Below are 22,806 nucleotides of genomic sequence, written 5' to 3'. Positions count from 1 at the left end.
TAAACTAAATTCCATGGGTCCATATAAGTTTTACTCTCTTCTTATACAGCAGCTACTTATTATATTTTTGCTATTCTTTGTATTTAATTGGAATTTATCTTTTTCATATGCTTCTTCCAACGAAGTTTTGCGATAAAATTCTTTCCAAGTTATTAAGTTTTGTTACTGTATGTGATTATAATATTATAGTATTCAATTTTTTTGCTATATGAACAGTTTGGCTTAATGTGAATTCAATTTGCACTTATTTACTCTTGATGGCTTTTATTCTCCATGTCTGGGTCCACTTATTTATTTCATTCCTTACGAGTTGCAGTTTCCTGGTTGTTTCTTCGCCATTGTCTCCAGTAGCAAGTATCGTAGTGTCATGATCAAATGTAGCTATAGTAAAAGTTTCTATCAGTGGTATGTCACATGCATAAAGTAAGTAAAGAACAGGAACCAAAACACTACCTTACGGTACACCTGCTTTTGGTTCTTTCGTTGTTGAACTCGGGTAACGATACCTGACATTTACATTTTACTAATAGGTGATTCCAAATCCAGTATTAGACATTCTTCTCCACTTTGTGGGTGACAGTTACGTGTCTATTTAATCTAATCTAAGCCAATTTAATGTTAAATGTTCCAGCCAAGTCTAATCTGCATCAAAGTGTGAGTTTCACTCCAACTAATCTTTAATTAAGTCATATTTGTGATTCTATATCTTTGATATGATTCACACAGGTTAACATTGAGAAGACCATGGATCAAACAGTTCAGCCAAACATTTTAAAGGGTACTCTGCCTTAGAAGACTAAAGTTCTGTTTTAGGTTTTTGGACTTTAGTTCGTTTTCTGTGTAGGATAAAAAATAACATTTTTACTGTTCAATTTTGTAAGTTGCTTGTTAGGGTTTCAGGATAAAGAAATCACCAATATATTTGGTGAAAAAATTCACTAATGAACTATTTTATTTTATGGAAGAATCATTTTTGCATGGACTTGCTCTTTTGTTCTCTATTTCTCAATTCATTACACAAGCTAAGCTGAACAGTGAGAGTTGCAAATGGTAAATAAATCATCTGCCCTCCCAATATAGACCGAAATATCCACCCCACCGAACCAGAAAGCACAAGAAACCGAGAGAAAAAAAAAGACAATCTAGACGACTTTTATTCTCCATGTCTAGGTCCACTTATTAATTTAATTGCTTATGAGTTGCAGTTTTCTGGTTGCTTCTTCGCTATACTTTCTAGTAGCCAGTGTTATGATCAAATGTAAGAGTAAGAGTTTCTTCAGTTGTGTGTCACATGTATAAAGTAAGTAAAGAACGCGATCCAAAAAAACTGCCTTTCGGTGCATCTGCTTTTGGTTCTTTCATTGCTGAACTCGGTTAATGATACTTAATATTCACAACTGAATAATAGGCGATTCCAAACCCAGTATTGGACATTCTTCTACTTCAAAATTGATAATTTCCGAAGTTTTTCAGGTAAGGACCCTGTACTAGCATCGTTGGAAGCAGAAGAAGCTCTCGATTCGAAAAATGAGAAGTCCCACTGAGAGAACATTCTTCGCCAATTCTAAAATCATTGATTCGTTTTGAATTTCTATACCAAAACCACCGTTAATTTTGATTGAACTGTTTTGTCGTTTAAAAAAAACCATCTGCCATCCAATATAGACCTAAGTATCGACCCCACCGGTCCAGACACCGTAAGAAACCGACAGAAAAAAAAAGACAATCTAGATTCCGATTCGAACACGTCGCACGTTATGAGTTTTAATACTGCCGCTTTCGGCCCTCCTCACCCAATACCCCTAATCGTCGGGAATCGAATAAACCGCATAATTTATTTTTTTCTCCGTTCTCATTCCAGCTGGACGGTCGAATACACATGGGCCGGCTGGAATACACACCGGGAGGTGTGGGACGCAATATCTGCGAGGCGATGGGGAAACTGGGCCGCAATTGTCACTTTATATCGGCGGTGGGAGACGACGAGCAAGGTTAGTATCATCTTATCAAACGATAACTAAAAATCGTTACAAATAAATGTATTAAAATGTTTGTATAGCTCTAGGAGTTATTTCAGGACCTGTCATTTTGTTATTACCCTTAGTTATAACTAAGTGTTGGGAAGCAAAAGTCGAAAGGGTCGATAATCACAAAAAATCAAACAAAGCAAAAGATATATCTCCGCCTAAGGCTGTAGAAAAAGTAGCATCGACTGAAAATAGTAATTACTATTTACAAAATGGAAAATGGCATTCATCTATATAATGAGTAAATTGCTACCGCAATGTTACTGTCGACTACTGAAATAATATATTTTCGAAAGAAAATGTAGAGTCACGCATGAAGACGGATTCTCAACACTTAATAGGTCAATTGAAAAGTCCCCGGCCTACCATAGTAAAACACATTTTTTTGGCAAAATTAGTTTCTTTCTATTCAACATAATTCCCTTCAAGGGTGATACACTGATTATAGCGACCCTCCAACTTCTCGATATCATTTTTGTAGTATGATTTGACCTTTGCTTCAAAATAGGTCTCAGTTTCGGCGATCACCTCTCCATTCCACGAAAATTTCTTCCCAGCGAGCATTCTTTTAAGATCTGAGAACAGGAAATAGTCGGTGGAGGCCAGATCTGGAGAATACGGTGGATGAGGAAACAATTCGCAGCCCAATTTGACTTGTTGAATACTTGTGACACGGTGCATTGTCCTGGTGAAGCAGCATTTTCTTTTTTTTCAAATATTGCCGTTTTTCGGCGATTTCGTCCTACAAACGGTCCAATAACGCTATGTAATAGTCGCTGTTGATGGTCCTTCCTTTTTCAAGGTAGTCAATGAAAATTATTCCATGCGCATTCCAAAATACAGACGCCATAACTTTTCCAACCGACTGTTCCGTTTTCCCACGCTTTGGAGAGGGTTCATCGTGTGCAGTCCACTTTGTCACCACCATTGTCACATATCGACACAAAAACTCGGGTTTATTACGCTTGATCATCTTCAAACACTGCTCCGAATCATCAATTCGTCGTTTTTTTTTTGGTCAAAAGTGAGCTCGCGGCACCCACTTTGCACAGAGCTTTCTCATACCCAAATAATCGTGAATGATATGATGTACACGTTCAGTTCATATCTTTAGAGTGTCCGCTATTTCATTCAATTTCAATTTACGGTCATTCAAATTTATTTTGGTAATTTTTTAATGTTTTCGTCTGTAACAACGTGTTTTGGGCGTCCACTGCATTCACCGTCTTCGCTGCTCATTTCACCACGTCTAAACTTAGCATACCAATCCTTGATGGTTGATTTTCCTGGGGCAGTGTCCGGAAACTCGGTATCAAGCCAAGTTTTTGCTTCAACTGTATTTTTTCCCTTTAAAAATCAATATTTTATCAACACGCAAAATTCCCTTTTATCAATTTTTTTCCCAATAACAAAAGTTGCATCACTCAAAATGCTATAATTCGATAATATACAGCTGTCAAATTTATACACGCATCTTCTAACTAAAAATCATATGGATTTAATTCTAGTAGCGCCATCTATGTGTCAGAGTGGGAACTTTTCAATTGACTTGCTACAAAAAATTTATAATAAAGAAAAAGTTTAAAAGAGTATATAGTATGTTACAAGACATTTTATAAGTAATACATTTTAATGTTAATACTGCTAACCATCTAAACTAAATAAGTTTCCGTTATATAAACTCGCTATATACCACGATTTCATAAAAGATGTTAAATAAAAATGTCAATACCCTTTAGGGCGGTTTCTTATTAAACTGTATAGACCGATCCCGCCGTTCTATGAAGAAAAAAACGAACAATACTACCAACAATGTGATATCATTTTTCTTTCTAATTCGTTTAAACAATTTTCACAATTTTATCAAACATTGACTTTAAAACATTTGGAAGTATGTATTCGAGGCGTCAAGTGGTGGATTATTAACAATGTTATTGCAATAAAAGCAACTATAATTTAAAAAATAATGGTAATTAAATATATTAAATTTATATGTCAATGAACTAAATCCGTCCTTTGAATAAACTTTATTACAGTGTAGAAATAAGCTAATTACTTTTTGGTCATTTGCCATAGTCGTCTGGGATTGATTAGTACTTTTTCGCGACAATATTTAAACACTAACTATTTCAAATAGATATAAAATAAAACACTAATATAAAATAGACGGGCCAACTATCACTATTTGATTAATGTCCAATTTTATTTTTTTCTCTTTCTAACTTGAGGACGAAAAAAGAGATCCAGATAATAATAATTTAATGGGAAATAAGACACTGACAGTTCGATTTGTACACCCATTTTTTTTAGTATTTATTACCTACTTATACAGTTACCAAAAGTAAATTCTTGTTTAGTTCAATACACACTTTTGCAGTTATACAAACTAAAATGTGTTTGTAATGTTTCATTTTGTTCGTTTGTTTCTTAGAATGTATTAAAACATTTCTTATTTAATTTGGTCATCAGTTGTTATTAATATACAAACCTGCATAGCGTATTTTTAACCTGGAAACCCATGCTTGAATCTAGTAATTGTTCCAACTAATTAAAATGATTAGCTACATACTAAAATAGATCTTATGGTTGTTTTAGGGCGTATTTTAACAAGAAATCTATCGGAAGAATCCCGAAAATGCATCAAAATATGCAGAGACAATCATTCGGCGCAGTGTATCGTCGTTTTGGATAAAAATGGAAATTGCTCCTTCCTAATGGGCGACATGAACATCCATAATCAAATAACACCAGAAATGGTAAGATTTTATTTACATAATACATATATGACCAGTTAAACCATCTACGGATTTACGTGACTGGCCACTATAATAATTTCTTTTAGATTGAATATTATGAAGACCAAATAAAGCAGAGTCCTCTTTTAATTATCGACGGTAATTTGTCTATTGATGCAATGGAGAAAACACTTCAAATTGCTCATTATCATGCTATTCCAGGTAAGTATATTTAAATGGAATTTAAATGGCTACTTTATTATTAAATAATATATCAAAAGATAATTAAGACGTTGGAATAATTACTCTGGTGAAAATATATTTTGTTGAGCTTATAAAGTAAAACTAATAATAATAACCGTACGCAAAAATTGCCACAAAACTAGATGGAATTGGAAATCTTTAAGTTGCCACATGAAACTTTTCTATTAATGTTATATTTTTTAATTGATCTAAATGAAATGATAGTAGGTTGATATTTAAATAAAGCAATTGGTGGATGCGCCGGTATCAGCGTTGCCAAGCGACCGATAAATAAGTTACAGGACTAATTTGACCCCCCCTATGAATCACCTATAATTTTAAGTTTCAGATATTTACACAAAAATACGGAAGCTGTAATATAATTACGTATAGAAGTGCATTAGTCAGTTCCGTTTTGTTGATTGCGCCTCTTATAGAGTTATGCTCTAGTGTTTTTATTGATATCCCAGACAAGGAATAAAAACATATGATAATAATTTAAATATTTGGCATAGTACTTCCAGAAAAATTCATATTAATAAATATCTCAGAAAAAAATTAGACGATAGTTATACCACACAAAACTTTCTTAGTAACGTATTATATTCTTAATTTGTCAAAAATTGAACAAATGTCCCTTATCTACTGTTAGATGTGTTGCTAAGCAACTGGTAAATAAACTGGAAGAAGTTGACATTTGAAAGTTTTAAACTTCAAGTCAGTTATTTTGAATCCTAACTTTTGTTTATTATTGTGGTGTGGCATTTTTGTGAATACTATGGATAACAAAGAAACCTGAAATAAAAATTGTATACCACTAATTATAAAGAAAAACACATAACAGAGGAAAAAGGTATTTAATTTAAAAAATTAAATAATATCAATTAATTTGGATTTAAACAAACACAAATAGCAAAACTATAATAATAACTATATAAAAAAGAAATTGCCACTAAAATGGATGGAATTAAGTTTCAATTAAAACAGATCTCTCAATCACATGTCAGAAAAAAAAATATATTTTAAAAATATATTCTTGTACTTCTTCAAGACTTTCATTTTGATTTCAAAGGCCACTTTGATATATACAACACTTGAATCCAAAATACAATTTGAACAGTGTACACAGATATTGCACCTTGGATCAATTAATGTTGCTTGCTAAATAAATACTATTAAAAACAGTGATTACCTTAAATAATCTCTAAATATCTCGTACTTGCATAGAAAAATAAGATTAATATCTTCAAGAACTATCACACATTTGTTATATGTATACATAATAAATTGTGGTTATGTAAATGTATCATCCCATTGACAGGAATCACAATTAATAATATAATGTGTTTCATGAAAAACAAAAACTACGACTTAATATGATGGCCACCCCAAACGGTGTTGAGGATTGGGCTGCATTTGCATGATGAGATTCTTGGCTTCCCGACGACGTTCATAACTCAATCTTGCTTCTTTGTATATAAAAAAAGTTGCAAAACTGTGGAAAAAGAATGACAAACAGGCAAAACCATATGACCAGCACAAATAGTTGAAATTGGGGTACATCAGCCAATCGCGTCTAACGTGGGACCCTCCAAACACAGCAATTGCAAAAAACATAAATACACCTGGAAATAATAAAGAAATAACTAATATTTAACTATTTCTGAGATTCAAGGCACTTCACTACTCAATCTAGCTTGTAAAATAAACTATTATATTGTTAAAACTTACTTGTTGTGGCTACGCATATCAAGTCGATTCCTGATAAAATCCATTCATACCTCAAAACAAATTCCAATGGCCAGCGACAAAGCTGCATTGCCATGATAACTTGGGATCCAAAGCTCAGTAGGAATGACATGGTAACAAAAGCCTGCACGGCCATTAACCATGGAGGTAACAGCCATTCTCTTATAACATAGTACTCCTGACTGAAGACGTGGTGACAACCGTTAAATAAATGATCGAACTGGTACAGTGGGTACTGAAAATCTTGAAAACAATACTCCCACAACCCCATGTTCTTGAAGTTGGAAAAAGTTTCGTCGTAAGACTTTACCCAGTACGGACTAAAAACAGTAAATACATTTTTTAAAGAATAAACCCACCGAAAACATATGAACTCACCTGCAAAATGCAATCATCAAAAACATCCCGGCAATATACGTTAACAACGCTCCATTAACCAAATATTCTGCAAAATACAAGAAAATACAATCTCAATCATTATAATTTATTTAAGAAACACTCACTGGATGCTTTTGGATAATTATTTTTCTCCATTTCGGTACTCATGATGATATAAATATTAAATACGGCTCAAAAATAAGTTTACTTTGTTGACATTTTACGGTCAACAGGAAAGGCAGACGCCCATTTGGTTTTGACTGACGTCTGTCATTGCTTACGGTTAAAACTCTTTTCACGACACCCGCTACTAAATATTGAATTAGTAGTAAAACTATAATTTAAAATTCATAATCTCTCTAAGTAAACGTATAAATGAGTTAAAATTATATTTAAACTTATCACTTGGTAATTGAAGTGATAAACTAGTACTAATGTTTTCTCAAATGTACCGTAAATAAAACAGAGATGCCTGCATTTTTTCAAATGTATATGTTTGAGAGAGAAATGGTAAAAGCAAATTGTTACCTCTTTATAGTGTGAAAATAGTTCATTATCTCACCGATGTCAACCATTTTTTCTATACATTAAAGAAATATTGACGAACTATTATTTAAAATGAAAATATTTGTATATTGAATTATTAATGTTGAGTTGAGAGGCGAATATTATTGAAATAAATAAAAAAAATTTTTGATTAACGACATTGTCAACAAATTCGAAGACAAATGAAATAAAATAAGCCTTCTACTAATTTTCAAAATAACTATATTTAAAATGTAATATTAAATGAAACACGGATATTAGTTCAATAAAAAATTTATTATACTGAAAACATTGTACAGAATATATAAAAAAGAAACACACTTTTTAAGGTATAGTGCAATACCAGAAATAAAAAATAATCTAATTTTAATACTTAAACATAAACAATAACTTAAATATATATTTAAAATTAAACATTTTTAGAGTAATATGGACGGAATAATTAAACTTAAAACAATGGCTACACGATCTCAAGCTTCCACTATGAGGAGAGTGACAGATAGATGTACAAGGCACCTTAATTTATTAATTTGTACTGTACAACTACCGAATAAGTTGTGCTGTTGAAAAATTATTTTATTTATCGTTACAAAATATATAAAATTCTATATATATTTTTTCCCTGATAAAATAAATTGTTTTAATTATTTTTTTGTTTACATCGTATAAAAGCATTCAAAATATTTACAAATCTATACATACTTTTTATAGTATATAATGTATATTCGAAAAAATTACTATAAAAACATTGTATACAACCTTCTGTGCTCTTTAAAATCAAATATACCAATTATAACAGAAATCGGTAACGTTCACGCAAAATTCGAATTTGTTAATGTTCCATTTCAAATCGCATTTGCGAATCTTTGATTTTATCCCGCTTCCTTTGCTGGACGTGACCGTCGACGAAAAATAACGTTGAAGCGATCAGAGCTGCTATGGATCCTATGCATGCCAAAGCAAAAGACCAACCGAAGAAGTTGTTATCGTGACCGGGCATCCAGCCTTTCCTGTTAGCGCACGAGGCAAACACCACCACAGCCAGGCCACCTGACAATCCTCCTACCAACAAAACTAAAGCGTTCGTCTTAATCAGCGAGACGTATCGTGTCATATCCGGTCCACAACACAAGAAATACAACAACGTGAGAGCGGCGCTGCACAAGGCGGCTAAGAACGATATGGTGAAAAAGAACTGGGTGGCGACCATGAACGAGGGCACCAGGTATCCTCGGATCTGATCGTATCCCGTGGTGAACGGGTCGTATATCCAGCGACATCCCACGAAGAATCTTCTTTGGTTGTTATCCATGGGATCGGGCAATGACCGGAAACAGTGACTCCATAGGCCGAAACGGTCCAGGCGGGCTCCGGTTATCCGGTAATCGGACACCAACCAGCTGGGGGTGGCGAAAGCGACCGCTATCAGGACGAAAGTTATCACCACGAAGCCTATCGCAACGTTACCAGCTAAGGATCTCTTCTTCATCTAAAAAACCAAACTTCAATTAGCAAAAACACGCAATATTGTGAATATGATTCAAAATTAAAAGCATTCATAAGTTAAGAACTGCCAAAATTTAATGAACAATTTAGTTATTTAAGGTAGATGTAAGGTAGATGAACAATGCATTTTTCTTTGACAAGTTATTAACAAAAGTCACTTATTAAACCAATCTTAAGTCAATAAAAACAAATGAAAAAAAAAATTATATATTAAAATTTTCATCTTTCATCTTGACATTATACTAGTCATATTATGCCAATATATAGTACCTATAATATCTAATATTATGTGGTAAACATAGTTATTATATATTAATAACCAATCATAAAAATCCAAATTCTAATTTTCTATAATTACCATTTTTTATGTAGTACATGCGCTATTTTCCATAATTTCCTTATTGATGTATATGTATTTTAACATTAAAACAATATAGTGATTACAAAAATCAGTTGATAATGCATATTCCCTAACAACTTGTCAACTGAAGCCATTCATTATCACTATCTAGCCGTAGGTCAATAAAAATTCATTTTTGGCAATGCAATAAATAAAACATTCTTATTTTAAAATATATTGATTAATGGCAATTTAAAAAGAACAAAAATTAAAGTTAGATCCGTCTATAGTATATAAACAACAATGTATAATATCATAATACATATTTGATACTAATTTATTATTGTATTACATAGCCCTAATGTCACAATGACATTATCTGTCATAATAATGTATGCAAGTATCATGATAATCTATTGACAAGCAGATATTTTCAAATACATTAAAAAATACCTTAAATTATGTATTCATAACAAATCATAAAGATGATTATTGAAATTTTCTCTAATGGTTAGTTTAAGACACGAATTATACTTAGCAAAACGTGTAACTAAACTCATTATATCATTGACTGTATGTTTTATGAATATCAAGCGTTTTATAGGATATATTAATTGAGTAACGTAGGAAATAAGATTATGATGTTATTTACCTCCTCTTCTTCTTCTCGGTAACGGTCCACCATTAGTCATATATGTATTTAAAAGGTTTCTTTGGCGGTAGGATGTAAAAATGTTTTTTGTTGGCCGATGGGTGGTATTTTTGGCAGTTGCGGAAGACTACGGGTGGAAGTGTTTTCTTGATTAGATGTTACCACGAATGTCTTAAAATAATTAAAATTGTAAAAAAGGCCCGACCACGCCTGTAAACAGCAAAAGTAACGAACAATAACAAACTTGCTTCGCTGGTAACTTCACCTAGCGCAGTACGCTGCCCGACACACCGACCATTAATGTCCGAACTTACCTTTGCCAGGACCGTAATAAGGCAAAATTTAAATAATCGTTAAAATAAATAGTTGATATATACAAATTGTATATTTTCAGTGTCATTCATGTCAAAAAAAAATATTTTTTGGTATGACTTGTCTTTGTTTTTAAAATAGTCTTTAGTTCGATAATTATTTGAGTCAAGTCTCTATCCATAGAATATCTTTACGGATTCTTCATGTCTCTATCCCTCAATTTTGTCAAAAGATGTTGACATGTGTCAAAGGTTGCTAGGTTAGGAGGTGTTTTCATTTGTATTTCAGGCGCGGAACTTTTTGATTGATATTAAAAATCCGGAATTTATAAATTAAATAAATACATATGGATAAATTATATGAAATAATACAAAAAGTTGCTTTTTTAACTGATTTGAGTCGTAGAAATACAAAAATCTGCTCAATGGAACGCCTGATATGCGTATTAAAATTTGATATCGCCACGTTGCCAGTTCTTGTAACTAATATGTAAATTTCAAAAATATAGCATAAAACAGAATATACAAATTAAATCAATTAAAAAACTAATCTAAAATACTTCTCTATAAGAAAGTTCACTTTTGAAAAGTTTATTGGTACAGATATCTTCTACAATATATGAATAATGATACTAATAACTTATAAAAATATATAATAAATATATTTAATTTTAAAATAATTTTTATCAGATTATTATGAAATTTTGACATATGTCATTTGAAAGTTTGGGTTGCTAGTTTAAGTTTAGGAAGGTTCTAAGGTAGATTTATAAATTAAATAAAGACTTATCTAATAATTTATTTTCGTTTGCTTCTATTAGTGTACAAATAAATATTAAGGTTTTTTTATGCAACAAACGTTTCTGGCTTTTTATTACCCAACGGTTATTCGTAAAAAGTGAAGTGCTACTAAGACTCGGAGCAATGTCTGGTAAATACGGTGATTACATTTGCTTTTTTACGTTTACTTATCCAAAAATTATAGTGACTGAAAATTATAGTATAGATAAAGTGACTGTAATGGCTATTCCTTGTCGGATTTGATACTGTTATTTGAACATTGAAAATTATACTTTATATTGTAGTATAGTCAACAGTACCAGCTCAAGATTTCTCGTCTACAAATTTTTTCAAACTGAATAATTAAAATAAATGCGTATATGACGCTGGTTATGTTATATGTTACTGGTTTCAAAAGTACAAAAGGAGAAAACAAATACAATGATGCAAAATCGTTAATGATCGGTTATATTGTTGACAGATGTCTAATCATACCAAATAACGTTTTAAATAAGACAACCCCACTTCTGATAATTTAATTTAATACTGAATACAGCCCTGTCACTTCTTGGCAGCAATAATCAAAGCCAATCGTAGGGCTACGTCACTTGCGTTAAACTCTGGCCTATTTCCCTATCGCTGTTTTTCTTCATTTTTTATACAGATAAAAGGGCCAATATCATATTGAAATTAAATTTCCGTATATTAAACCGTTTGAAATCGGTTAGGTATTTCTTAGAAAAAAATAGTTTGTTAGAATTTCTAATTAGAATATAACAAATATTTTATTAACTTATAATTAAATTTACGTACTAATTAAATGATTTGCATAGATTTTAATGCTGGAAATACGCGATTTCCACAGTAACTCTGATTTAATTGAATTAGTAAATGCGAAAATATAATGCAGTTTAATATAAACTTTTCCGTTGCCTTTTAACAAATTATTATTGTTAACGTATATAGTAAAGATACTTTTTATGTTCTGGTATCCACCAAAACAGTAAAGGTAATTTAACTCAATATAATATCACAATAATAACATAATAGAACTGAATCATGACACTGAAAAAAATTATTTTCCCATCTTAGTAGTATATACATTTGACTGATGAAAAGTTTGAATAGGATGAAAGATTCATTAACGCAAAATTACACCATAAAATGGTTCTAAAGTGTTGTCAAGGTTCTTAAACAATAGATTTTCTTGAACTCTTTGGAAAAAACCACCACACATAGATTCACACAAATTTACAAAAAGATTATTATTACTGTAGTTCGGTTGGAACAATAGCTGTTGGTAGTATTATATACGAGGCATCATTTTTCTCATATCTTTGAAGGTATCTTGAAAGTTCAGAATAATTTACATATAGCTATAGTACTGTATTATTGATTTTATATTACTTACTGATTTACCAAGTATGAAATAAATTAAGTAATTAAATTAATTAAAAGTACCTTTCCAGTATAAACTTATATATTGATATTATCTGTATTCAACACAAAGTCTTATAGGCAACTAAGAATACACCTACATAACATTTTTAAAACAACTACTTATTCTGTATGTTATTCTAAGATATTTAAAGTTGTTATAACATCATAAAATAAATAACAAAAGGTATTATACAAATGGATAAACTATTGCGGATGTAGATATTAACAATTAATTGAAATATAGTTAATTGTAATTATTTGGTCATTAAATATTTAATAAGGTGTATCAAATGTATTTCCTTGAATTCTTTTTAATCCATCAAGCTATTTTAAATACTTTCTTTTCATGAACATAACGAATCTAATATTAAGTGAAAGTCGTTATTATAGATTCCCTATAATAGTACCTGATATATGAGGCTATATTTTGAATAGGCCATAACAAATCTATAAATCCTACCTTAATTATGATATATAATTATGTCATATTGTTGCAATCTACTGTGTATTTACATAGCGAATAGTCGAGCTACTTATCAAAATATAACAAAACAAAAACACTAATTTATGAATGTGACAGATGACATATGGTATTTAATCAAATTATGATTTAAATCTCAATTTTCTGAGCTTGGAAATCTTTAATGGATATGAAGAAACGTTAGTGAATGTCAATTTTTTTCCTATTCTAATAATTTGATAATTTTTTTCTCTAAAATTGATTTACCCTGATAAGAGAATAAAACAACGTAAGTTTTCATTAACTTTTTTATTACAATAGTTTTGTACACTTGTATAAAACAATAAAAAACGGTTAGTACAAAAATACAGCGAGTGTATTACAGCACAATATTTGTTATGGACGGATATAACCTAATTTAAAGCAACTATAAATATGAAACTTAACATTAATAACGTAACATTTGTATAATACATATAAAAATATTTTCAAAAAGATTGTACCAATATTAAGAATTAAATAAGAGACTCAAACAAAAATTCCTGATGGTAAATCAAATAAAAATACATCAGACAGGAAAAATACTGCAACTTTTACTCATAATATTTACAACTGAGTATTGATATTTAAATATCGGTATGATGAGGTCCAGGCTTTTGTATTTCAATGTTATAGTGAGATTGCGGCGCGGAACCTCTCAATCTACGATATCTGGTTCTGCGGGCTTCCACTAAGAACAATGTGCCAGCAGGTAACAACAATAATGATCCAATACAAGCCAATCCGAAGGACCATCCCAGATCATTATGTTGCCAGTAAGGCATCCAATCTCTATTGTCACCGTTAAAACCGAAAATTAGTACTGATATTAAGCCACATATACCCCCCAAAATTAAATTGGAACCATTACTTAGTAACAGTAGAAGGTACTTATCGTGATCTCTACTGCAGAAGCAATATAACCAAGTTAGGAAAGCTGCTACAAGAACAAGGGTCATGCAGAGTGTGAAGAAAAATTGGGTTGCGATAAAGAACCCGGGTAACAGGAAATCATCAATAATGTAGTATTCTTCCTCAAACACCCACCAGCAACCAGTAAATTTATAATCATAGTGATGACGAAAATCTTCGAAATTATTTAAACACACTTCCCATAGGCCTGGAATAAAATTTAAAAAATTAAAACTACTGATAAAGAACGAAATAAAATAATAAAGTGAAATATTTATGTCTAAAATTATTTCGTAAGATCGTACCTATTTTTTGGAAACTAGCCTGCAGTATCTTTCCATCGTTTACTAGCCAATAGGGCGTTACAAATGCAATTAAAATGCACAAAAACGCTGTAATTGTTACAAGAATAGCACAACTTCCGGTTTTAGTTTTCATTCCCATTTTTATATTATAATAACACTACACTGTTTTCATCTGAAATCTAAACGCACAAGTGGGTGGCTAAAAAATGTAAATGTCAAACAAAGAAAAATGATGTCAAATTGAATGTCTATTTTGAAACCAAAGTTACTAAATATTAGTGATGAGAGCAGTAAAACAATTCGATTATCTCAAAATATTCGATAGAAACCATAGGATACTTAAAAAATTAGTAGAACGAAGCTACAAATTAATATCAGCGCTTTACTATGAGATACTATGATCGAAATATACATCTGTATCTATGTTGTGATAAATAATACGTTCTATATCTCAAACGATTATTTGAAATGATTTTTTTATTTATTCTATCGATTCGTCAAACACTAGAGACACAAAAAGACTAGAGTATCAATCAAGTTTATTGGTTGGCAGTCGAAAACGGTTATTTTATTAACACATGAATTTTAACAACTCTAACAAGAGTTAGACGGAAATGTAAGATTTTCTTTTCGTAATGCCCTGTGACATAGAAAAGGCAAGAGATAAGAGTATTTCATATTCCGGAGTAGAACTTATTCTATGAGATCAGTTTAGGGCAAATGTTATTTTCAGTTTATAAAAAAATATTATTCGGATAGTATTTGATTACATAATAAATATAGTTTAAAGATTAGAATTTTTTCTAATGTACATTAACAACAATTTAATATAAAGCTAGTAACTACCGTAACATTTTTAAAAGTAATTCTGATTCTATTTATCTTAGCCATAAATGATTTCAATTTATCATTTATTAATCATTTGATAGTAACTAAATCTATTTAATGGGATCATTATGTCCAACAGTAAAAATTACTTGATGCTGTTTGGAATGTCAACAACTAAGTTGATTAATATATAAAAAAAATGGCGGTAACTTAGAGATAACTAAATAAATTGTTCTTGTTGTTTCAGTGTTTTACGAACCAACCGACATAACTATTGCTACTAAGCCATTGATAACCCATTATTGGAAAGCAATCAAGTTTATTACACCTAATTTAGGAGAACTAAAGCAAATATATCAGCACCTGGAGGGAAATACAACTAAAGAATTAACATATAACTTAGATAATATTGTTAATATAGCAAAGAAAGTAGCAAATTTTATTGACAATGTTATTATCACTTTAGGTGATCAAGGTATTCTCATTGCTAGGAAAGGATTAGCTACAGATCCTTTTCTTGAAGTCAAAAGCGACACCAATATTTTTGTAAGGCATTATCCAATAGAAAAGAGAACCGATATCCTGAATGTGAGTGGAGCTGGCGACTGTTTTGCAAGTGGATTTATTACTGCTATCCTAGACGATCAGCCTGAAGAGACGTGTATGTCTGTCGGTTTTGCTGCAGCAGTAACAGCTTTATATTCACAGTCTCCAGTTCCCTCAAAGATATTTTCCAGAGATCACGTGTCTTGGAAACAAAAAGCGAATTATGTAACACTGTAAGAAGAAGGTTGTAGATAATTTTAACCAATAAATAATTAATTACATATTTGTTTTTTACTTTCGTTGGTGCCTTGGTTAAGATAGTATTAACTTTTATTCTCAATTGCAACATGTAGTATGTTAATTAAAGTTCCTTCGCCATTTTATAGTTAATATTTAATTAAAAGTGAAATCAAAGAACAAAATTTAAATTTAGAAAATTAAGGATCAATAAGAAAATATTAAAAATATAATAAGAGTATTTATTTGTGTCAGATTTTTAATTTTTTGGTTCATTTAAATTTTGATTAAAAATTGAAAAGTCATACAGAATATTTCAAAAGTGCCTTCACCATTTTAGCAAGAATATGGCAGCATTATCACAAATGGATTCTTCAAATATATTTTAATTTATCCGGCGAAAATGTGGTGTACGACCGATTATATTAATAACAAAAGTTTACTTTCCACAATTATTTTAATTTATTTCAGTATATGCTAGAGAACTCAACGAAGTAGTTGAAAATGTTTAGATTTTTGTTGTTTCTTTCTTTCGTATTTTTTTATGTTAATGGAGGTATGTATTTTGCTTTTTTATATACGGTGTTAGTTGTAACCTGACGTACCTAGTTTGAGTTGATACTAAAATACTAGATATTGCCATTCTTATCTTAGGCTATTGACTATAAATTATTGTTTTAACTGGTAATTATGCGCAGGTGAGGCTTTAAGCTGTTATTCATGCGATGCTACAAGTACCAGATTGGGTGAAGACATATGTAAAATTATTGGCCCACCCAAAACTTGCTCAGCGAATAATGTTTGTTTATCTGCCACATATCAGGGTAAGTACTTATTTGAATTGCTAATAAATACCCTATTTTTGTGCAATGTTTAATTATTTATTTCAATCATCGTGCCAGTTTAAAATTATACAATTGAATAATTAAAAATACAACAAAAATAAATTAATTAAATTAATTAATCAATTAAATTGATTTGGGTTCAACATGTCTAAAGGTAGTCAATATTTTTGATTTTGAATTCAATTGTTATACACTGAGATAGTAGGAGTATCGTAGTATCGTTTTCAATAATGTTAAATATAAGTTAATATCACGCTAATTCTATACTATTCTATATATTCTATATCACACTAATATTTACCATTTTCTTTAACACGACAAATCCTCATCTATTCTTTGTTACAATTATATTATATGACTCATCAGAGTGAGGTTCAATTTTTTTTGTTGGGCAGTGTATTTTTTTCAAGCAGTTTTATTTAGAAGGTGATCCTAATTAATATTTCTAAGTCGAATGACATGATTGAAATAAAACTAGAATAATAGTAGTAGGAAAGTAGGTAGAAATTTTCCATTTGTTTATTTGTTTTTTTTTTGTTTATTTTCGTTCAGCAGCGAATGGTCAGTGAGTTCAGTTTAGAAACCTATTTTTTTCTGTCTGGTTGGCTTTCGAATCTTGCACTTTTGTAAAAATAAATCCATCGCATTATATTGAATATATTTTTTTTATAAATTTTGGTGAAACACACAATAAACAAAACAAAGGAAGCTTAACTTCAAATTTTATCAGCAGTGTCGTATACTTTTTTACGCCACGGAACGAAAATACACAACTTTTTTGTAGTATTTACCTATGTATAAATATATTAGGTAGCTTCACATCATCGATACACATTAGGGTATCTAATTATATTATATTATAATATATAATACAAATCGTTTAATGCTGACTAAACAACTGTTATATAGCATATCCGAAATGTCAGTGAATAAATGTCATTACATTACAATGTATAATGTGTTGCCTATAGCAGGTTGTAAAATCGTATTAATATCAGAGAATATTTTCCTTCTTATTTTGTTCTAGCTAAAAAGAAATATAATGTTGAAAGCGTTGCTTTGGCGTTTTACATTATTCTTTTCTCCAATCCTTTTTTTGCAAAAATAAGTTTCATTGTAAAAATTGCGGGTAAAGTAAATACGTTTCTAAAAATTGTAAATAATTTTTGATTAGTCTGCTGTGAGTGTTTCCGTTTTTTAGAAATAAAGGAAATTAAATATGACGAAAGACAAGGTCATTTTTGGCCGGTTAAGTGAATAAGAGTTGCGGTACTCTATGAACTGCTACCTATCAGTTAAAGAGTTTTGGCAACAATATAGTTTTATTTAAATTATAATGGTTCTCTATAATTTATAATGTTTCAGTGAATGCAGCCGGTGTTCGATCATACGTAATATTCAAAAGTTGTTTCCCCTACATGGCCGGCCAGGAGTGTAACAATTTCTTCACCACCCAAAAGAATTTATTGTGGAAACTTTCAGGAGCAAAAGAAGAAAGTTGCGAAACTTGTGAAACGGACAATTGTAATTGTCGGCTTGTCAATGGTTCGGCGAATTTGTATAATATTTTGACCCTAAGTATTTTAGGTTATGTTTGTCTAAATTTATTTTAGATCGAACAATATTTTATGTTTTAATTTATTTTAAGCTATTATTAGATGTGGCGTAAAGTATATGAATTATTTAATGAAAATAATTGATTTTAAACGATTTATTTATATGTTATGTTATTTAAAATTGTTAATAATGAAAACACCTTTTCTATATATTTAGTATAGATTTCAATATAATTAAATTTTTTTGAATCATGTTTTGAATGTTCGGTTTCTATTGTTTTCCACGAGTTATTTACTGTGTTAAAAATATTTTTATTCTTATTCAATTCAATAAAATATTTCTTATTTATTACGTTTTTTTTCTTGTTTAATTATATTTTCTTATGTTTAATGTTCTTTATACTTTTATGTGACATTTTAAATATTATTTTATTAAGTCAAATAAGAATTCAGGAATAGTTAGTCCAGAGAGATAAAAAAATGTTGGTAAAATCAATTAAATTGCGTTACGATTATTGATAAACGTTTAGCGGTTAATAGAATGCGACGAAAATTAAAAGAACTAAAGAGATAGAGAGAGATAGCAAGAGAATATCCTGTTGCATCAGTTGGCGTTAAGTTTTCTAAATGGTTTTGATTTCCTTGATTTTGTTCCTTATTTATTAGCTCTTACAGTTCTTTTGTGGCCTTGTTGAATTTTCTCTTGTTTTATTCTGTTCTTATTTGTCGCTAGGTTTTTCGCAGTTTTCTCTTTTGTTCAATTATGGATGAAATATAATTAAACTTTTGATATGTCACGCTATTAGGTGTTGCCTATCATGCGGCCTCTTGTATAGATTTTGTTATATTTTTGCTGCTATTTCTGTATCACTTTCTGTTTTGAAGAGGTAAATTTAGAGATATTAAACTGTTTAATTTCTCACTAAATAATGGCCAGTTGGTTTTGGTGTTATGTAAAGAAGGTGGTTTTGTTTTGTTAAGAATATTTGAGTTCACTGTTATAATAACTATCGAGTGATCAGATGATCAAAGAATGATTCAGCTTTGCACGTTTTGTTGTAAATATCTTTTGTAACATAAAAGTCTATGGTATCGGGAATTTTATTTCTATCTGACGGCCAATATGTTGGCTCACCAGTAGATATATGCCGTAGGTTATGTGCCTTCATTGCTTTGGCCAATTCTCTGCCTTTTGCTATTATTAATCTAGAACCCCACATTACATGTTAAGAAATACAGCGCAGTAATATTTTTTATCGTTTAATTTTTTAATATTTTGTTGACTAATCTACGCGTTTGTTCTATTGTTCTGTGTTTATTACGGAAACCAAATTGATGGTCTGGGATAATATTTAAAACGAGAAAATAATAAAAACGATGTTTTCTCGGAATATCACTTAGTAGGTTCGACGGCGATGGCCCTAAGTACTCTCCCATCCGAAAATCTCAAATAAAAAGATCGTTCTACCCCGTAATGATCTCTGCCGTCCCCGTAGCACTGCTGCGGATCCCGCAAATCCGGTTAAATGCGATCCTTTGGCGCGGCAGCGGCACCGGCCTGGATATCGAAAGGTGGCAATCCAAATTCTATTATGTCCATCCCCCGGGTCGTCGGCCAGTCTCCGTTATTTTATGAGCTGTCATATTGGCGAAGTTGACCCTCGGGCCGTAAAAAGATATATATCTCGATTGCATTACCGACGTTTCTCCTCGCAGCCAGTCGCAGGACTCGAACCAAATGAAGTTTATACGTCGTAACGCGCTATAATGTCCATTTTGAAACCGGGATTCAATTTCGATAAAAGGACATCGATCAGGAGCGGTTTTTTCTCTCGTGGCGCTGGGTCGGTCTCCGCATCCAGTCGATATTGCAATTAATTTGTTTTATTGGCTGCCAATTGCTTTTCCTTATGATAAGATACGAGTGGATCTATAGGAGGTGGGGGGGGGGGTTATGTACATCGTTTTAATTTTTTCATAATAAGATGCTTGACCAAACGAAATAAAACTATAGACCTATATCACTGTTGCCAGTAATATCTAAGGTTTTTGAAAAAGAATGAAACCTAATACCAACACATCAGTTCAGGTTTATTAACAAGCATTCAACAGGTGATTGGGTCTACAGAATAACAGATGTTGATGAAAAAGCTTACGAAAGTATGCTCAGCTATATCCTTAGATGTAGCACAAGCTTTCGATAAGGTTTGGCATGAAAGCCTTGCTCATAAACAACAGAAAATGTTACCAAAACAATACACCAAACTACTAAAATTGTACATTACAGCCAATGTTTAAAGTTCAACAAGAAGATGCTTACTCTACAATAAAAGAAGCTGTGGCGACCGCCACGACCCTTTAGGCCACCACCAATTCACCATCAACAACTACAAAGGTTGGCAACGCCGGTGGATTGGTATCATGCAGTTCCAGGGTATAAAAGACCATCAGGACGACGTCTCGCTCTCTTTTCTTATCACCGTCCCCCTGTAACAGTACCACTTCCACAGCGCTACCGTACTTCCTTCACCTTAACCTAATATCCTGTCAATTCTCCCATCGACCACATGTATCAATCGTAAGTTAGAATAAACAACTTTGATTCAATCAGTGTTTTTAGTTCCCGTGCAAATTCCTTCCAAAGATAGTAGTGAGTGTTCTGATAGATAACCGCAGCGGCAGCCACACGTTTCGACCGACCGACCGACCCGACGAACATCCTACAAAGCTAAAGCAGGTGTACCACAAGGAAGTGTACTGGGCCCAATGCTTTATCTACTCTACACTTGTGATATACCACAAATTGAGAATATTACGATGGCTACATTTGTTGATGATACTGCGATTATAGCTGTCGGAGACAATAGTGAAAAACCACACGAAAATTACAACAGGCAAGTGACTTAATTACAACCGCAATCAATTTCTGACCTGAATATCTATAGTTTCGGCATTTTTAAACAAACTGATATGATATATTACGGACCGACTTAACATTGATCAAAATAATCAAAGGGCTAAAAGAACGTTTGCCAGTTTATAACCTGTAGTAATTAATATTCTGAATAATTCAGTGTACATCTGACAAACGGACGGCGTTGTCAGAAGTATGCAAAATTCTTGAAAGCAATGGTGATAAGAGGTTTTAACTCTTACCTATAAATTATTCTGGCTCTATAATTAACTGTAGTTTTTATATAAGGTACTATAATGTTATACTATTATGTTAAAATAAATTATATTTGATAATATTTTTGTTTAATTACTTTATTTAGATTATAATTTTTTTGTATGCCTAAGTCAAACTGAACAAAAACTCAGAGTTGATGCAGCAACATTGCGACTTTTTGACGTCACACATTTCCATGACGGGTCAATTGAAAAGTCTCCGGCCTACCATAGTAGGAAACATTCTTTTGGCAAAATTAATTTTTTTTATTCAACATAATTCCCTTCAAGGGTGACAAAGTGATCACAATACAGACGCCATAACTTTGCCAGCCGACTGTTGCGTTTTCCCACGCTTTTGAGCGGGTTCATCGTGTGCAGTTCACTCGGATGACTATTGACCTGTTAGATTATTTAATTTCTAAATTCTATCTCACAAGAATTTCGCCGAAATTCAGTAATGGATACTAAAATCATAAATTTGAAGATACAGAGAGGGTAAATGATCTAAATAGGTGCAATATTCTAAGGTAATATAAGGCATATGAGGAGTAACATACCTAATATATAAGGTATATTATACTGTGGTACCAAATAGTAAAAAAACGTATCTGCTCTATTATTATTTTTTGTTTCAAAACGAAATATACGTACATTTGGCAACGTCGACTTTTAGAATTTCAGATAGCCGCGAATATATTGCGCCGACAAATATACGAATAGTCTCGAAAGTAGCCGAATCTCCGGACCACGATGTTTTTTAATTTATCCTCTGAAGACTGTAAAATTAGAAAGAATGCAACGAAGATTACTTCAAATATATGCCAAACTGTATTGATCATCATGGGGAATACTTCGAGAAACAATTTTTTTTTATTACTCTTCGTGAGTCCACAGTCTGCCCTATTGGCAATAAGTATTTCTTCTGTCTATATTATATATACATGGCATGTAGAAAATCACTTCATTAAGCAATCTTCTGTATAAAATATTATCTTAATTAATTAGTCTTATTCTAATGCTTATTCTAAAGTCTACATATGTCCAGTAATCAGATCAGGTGGTGTTAAACGTTATGCACTTCACTATCACGTCGCATATTTAGCTGATTAGCGAGTACATTGGGATGCACTGACACTCTTTCGAAGTACTTCACACAAACACGTTGGATTACACTCGTTATAGGTTCTAGAGGAATATCGC

At 31.5% G+C, this 22,806-nt stretch overlaps 5 protein-coding genes across 6 annotated transcripts; 2 read left to right on the top strand and 3 right to left on the bottom strand.

Annotated features, from left to right (window-relative positions):
• Positions 1-1,840: 1,840 nt before the first annotated feature.
• On the top strand, positions 1,841-16,078 carry LOC143203049 (uncharacterized). The gene is made up of 4 exons (XM_076415148.1): positions 1,841-1,991; positions 4,623-4,783; positions 4,870-4,984; positions 15,499-16,078. The coding sequence occupies exons 1-4, from the start codon at positions 1,880-1,882 to the stop codon at positions 16,032-16,034; spliced, it is 924 nt and encodes a 307-aa protein (XP_076271263.1). The 5' UTR covers positions 1,841-1,879; the 3' UTR covers positions 16,035-16,078.
• pck (Claudin superfamily protein pickel) lies at positions 5,849-7,526 on the bottom strand. Its single transcript, XM_076415149.1, has 4 exons — positions 7,258-7,526; positions 7,133-7,199; positions 6,737-7,074; positions 5,849-6,630 (listed from the first exon to the last, which is right to left on the bottom strand). The coding sequence occupies exons 1-4, from the start codon at positions 7,298-7,300 to the stop codon at positions 6,377-6,379; spliced, it is 702 nt and encodes a 233-aa protein (XP_076271264.1). The 5' UTR covers positions 7,301-7,526; the 3' UTR covers positions 5,849-6,376.
• On the bottom strand, positions 7,936-10,453 carry sinu (claudin family member sinuous). 2 transcript variants are annotated; one of them, XM_076415150.1, is made up of 2 exons: positions 10,177-10,453; positions 7,936-9,167 (listed from the first exon to the last, which is right to left on the bottom strand). In XM_076415150.1, the coding sequence occupies exons 1-2, from the start codon at positions 10,207-10,209 to the stop codon at positions 8,511-8,513; spliced, it is 690 nt and encodes a 229-aa protein (XP_076271265.1). In that variant the 5' UTR covers positions 10,210-10,453; the 3' UTR covers positions 7,936-8,510. The 2 variants fall into 2 exon arrangements, with proteins under 2 accessions (XP_076271265.1, XP_076271266.1); XM_076415151.1 differs by lacking the exon at positions 10,177-10,453 and adding an exon at positions 9,978-10,061.
• Positions 13,462-14,640, bottom strand: kune (claudin). The gene is made up of 2 exons (XM_076415152.1): positions 14,424-14,640; positions 13,462-14,326 (listed from the first exon to the last, which is right to left on the bottom strand). The coding sequence occupies exons 1-2, from the start codon at positions 14,560-14,562 to the stop codon at positions 13,794-13,796; spliced, it is 672 nt and encodes a 223-aa protein (XP_076271267.1). The 5' UTR covers positions 14,563-14,640; the 3' UTR covers positions 13,462-13,793.
• Positions 16,079-16,445: 367 nt separating the features above from the next.
• Positions 16,446-18,636, top strand: LOC143202019 (uncharacterized). Its single transcript, XM_076413288.1, has 3 exons — positions 16,446-16,590; positions 16,733-16,858; positions 18,245-18,636. Exons 1-3 carry the CDS (start codon positions 16,539-16,541, stop codon positions 18,490-18,492), a joined length of 426 nt encoding a protein of 141 aa, XP_076269403.1. The 5' UTR covers positions 16,446-16,538; the 3' UTR covers positions 18,493-18,636.
• The last annotated feature ends 4,170 nt before the right edge of the window (positions 18,637-22,806 follow it).

This window comes from Rhynchophorus ferrugineus, unplaced genomic scaffold (assembly GCF_030347505.1).
Source record: "Rhynchophorus ferrugineus isolate W39M unplaced genomic scaffold, kcgeb_rfMv2 rfM9, whole genome shotgun sequence".
NCBI classification, from domain to species: domain Eukaryota; kingdom Metazoa; phylum Arthropoda; class Insecta; order Coleoptera; family Curculionidae; genus Rhynchophorus; species Rhynchophorus ferrugineus.
Note: the sequence above shows the minus strand (reverse complement) of the source record. Positions and strands in the feature narration are given on the sequence as shown.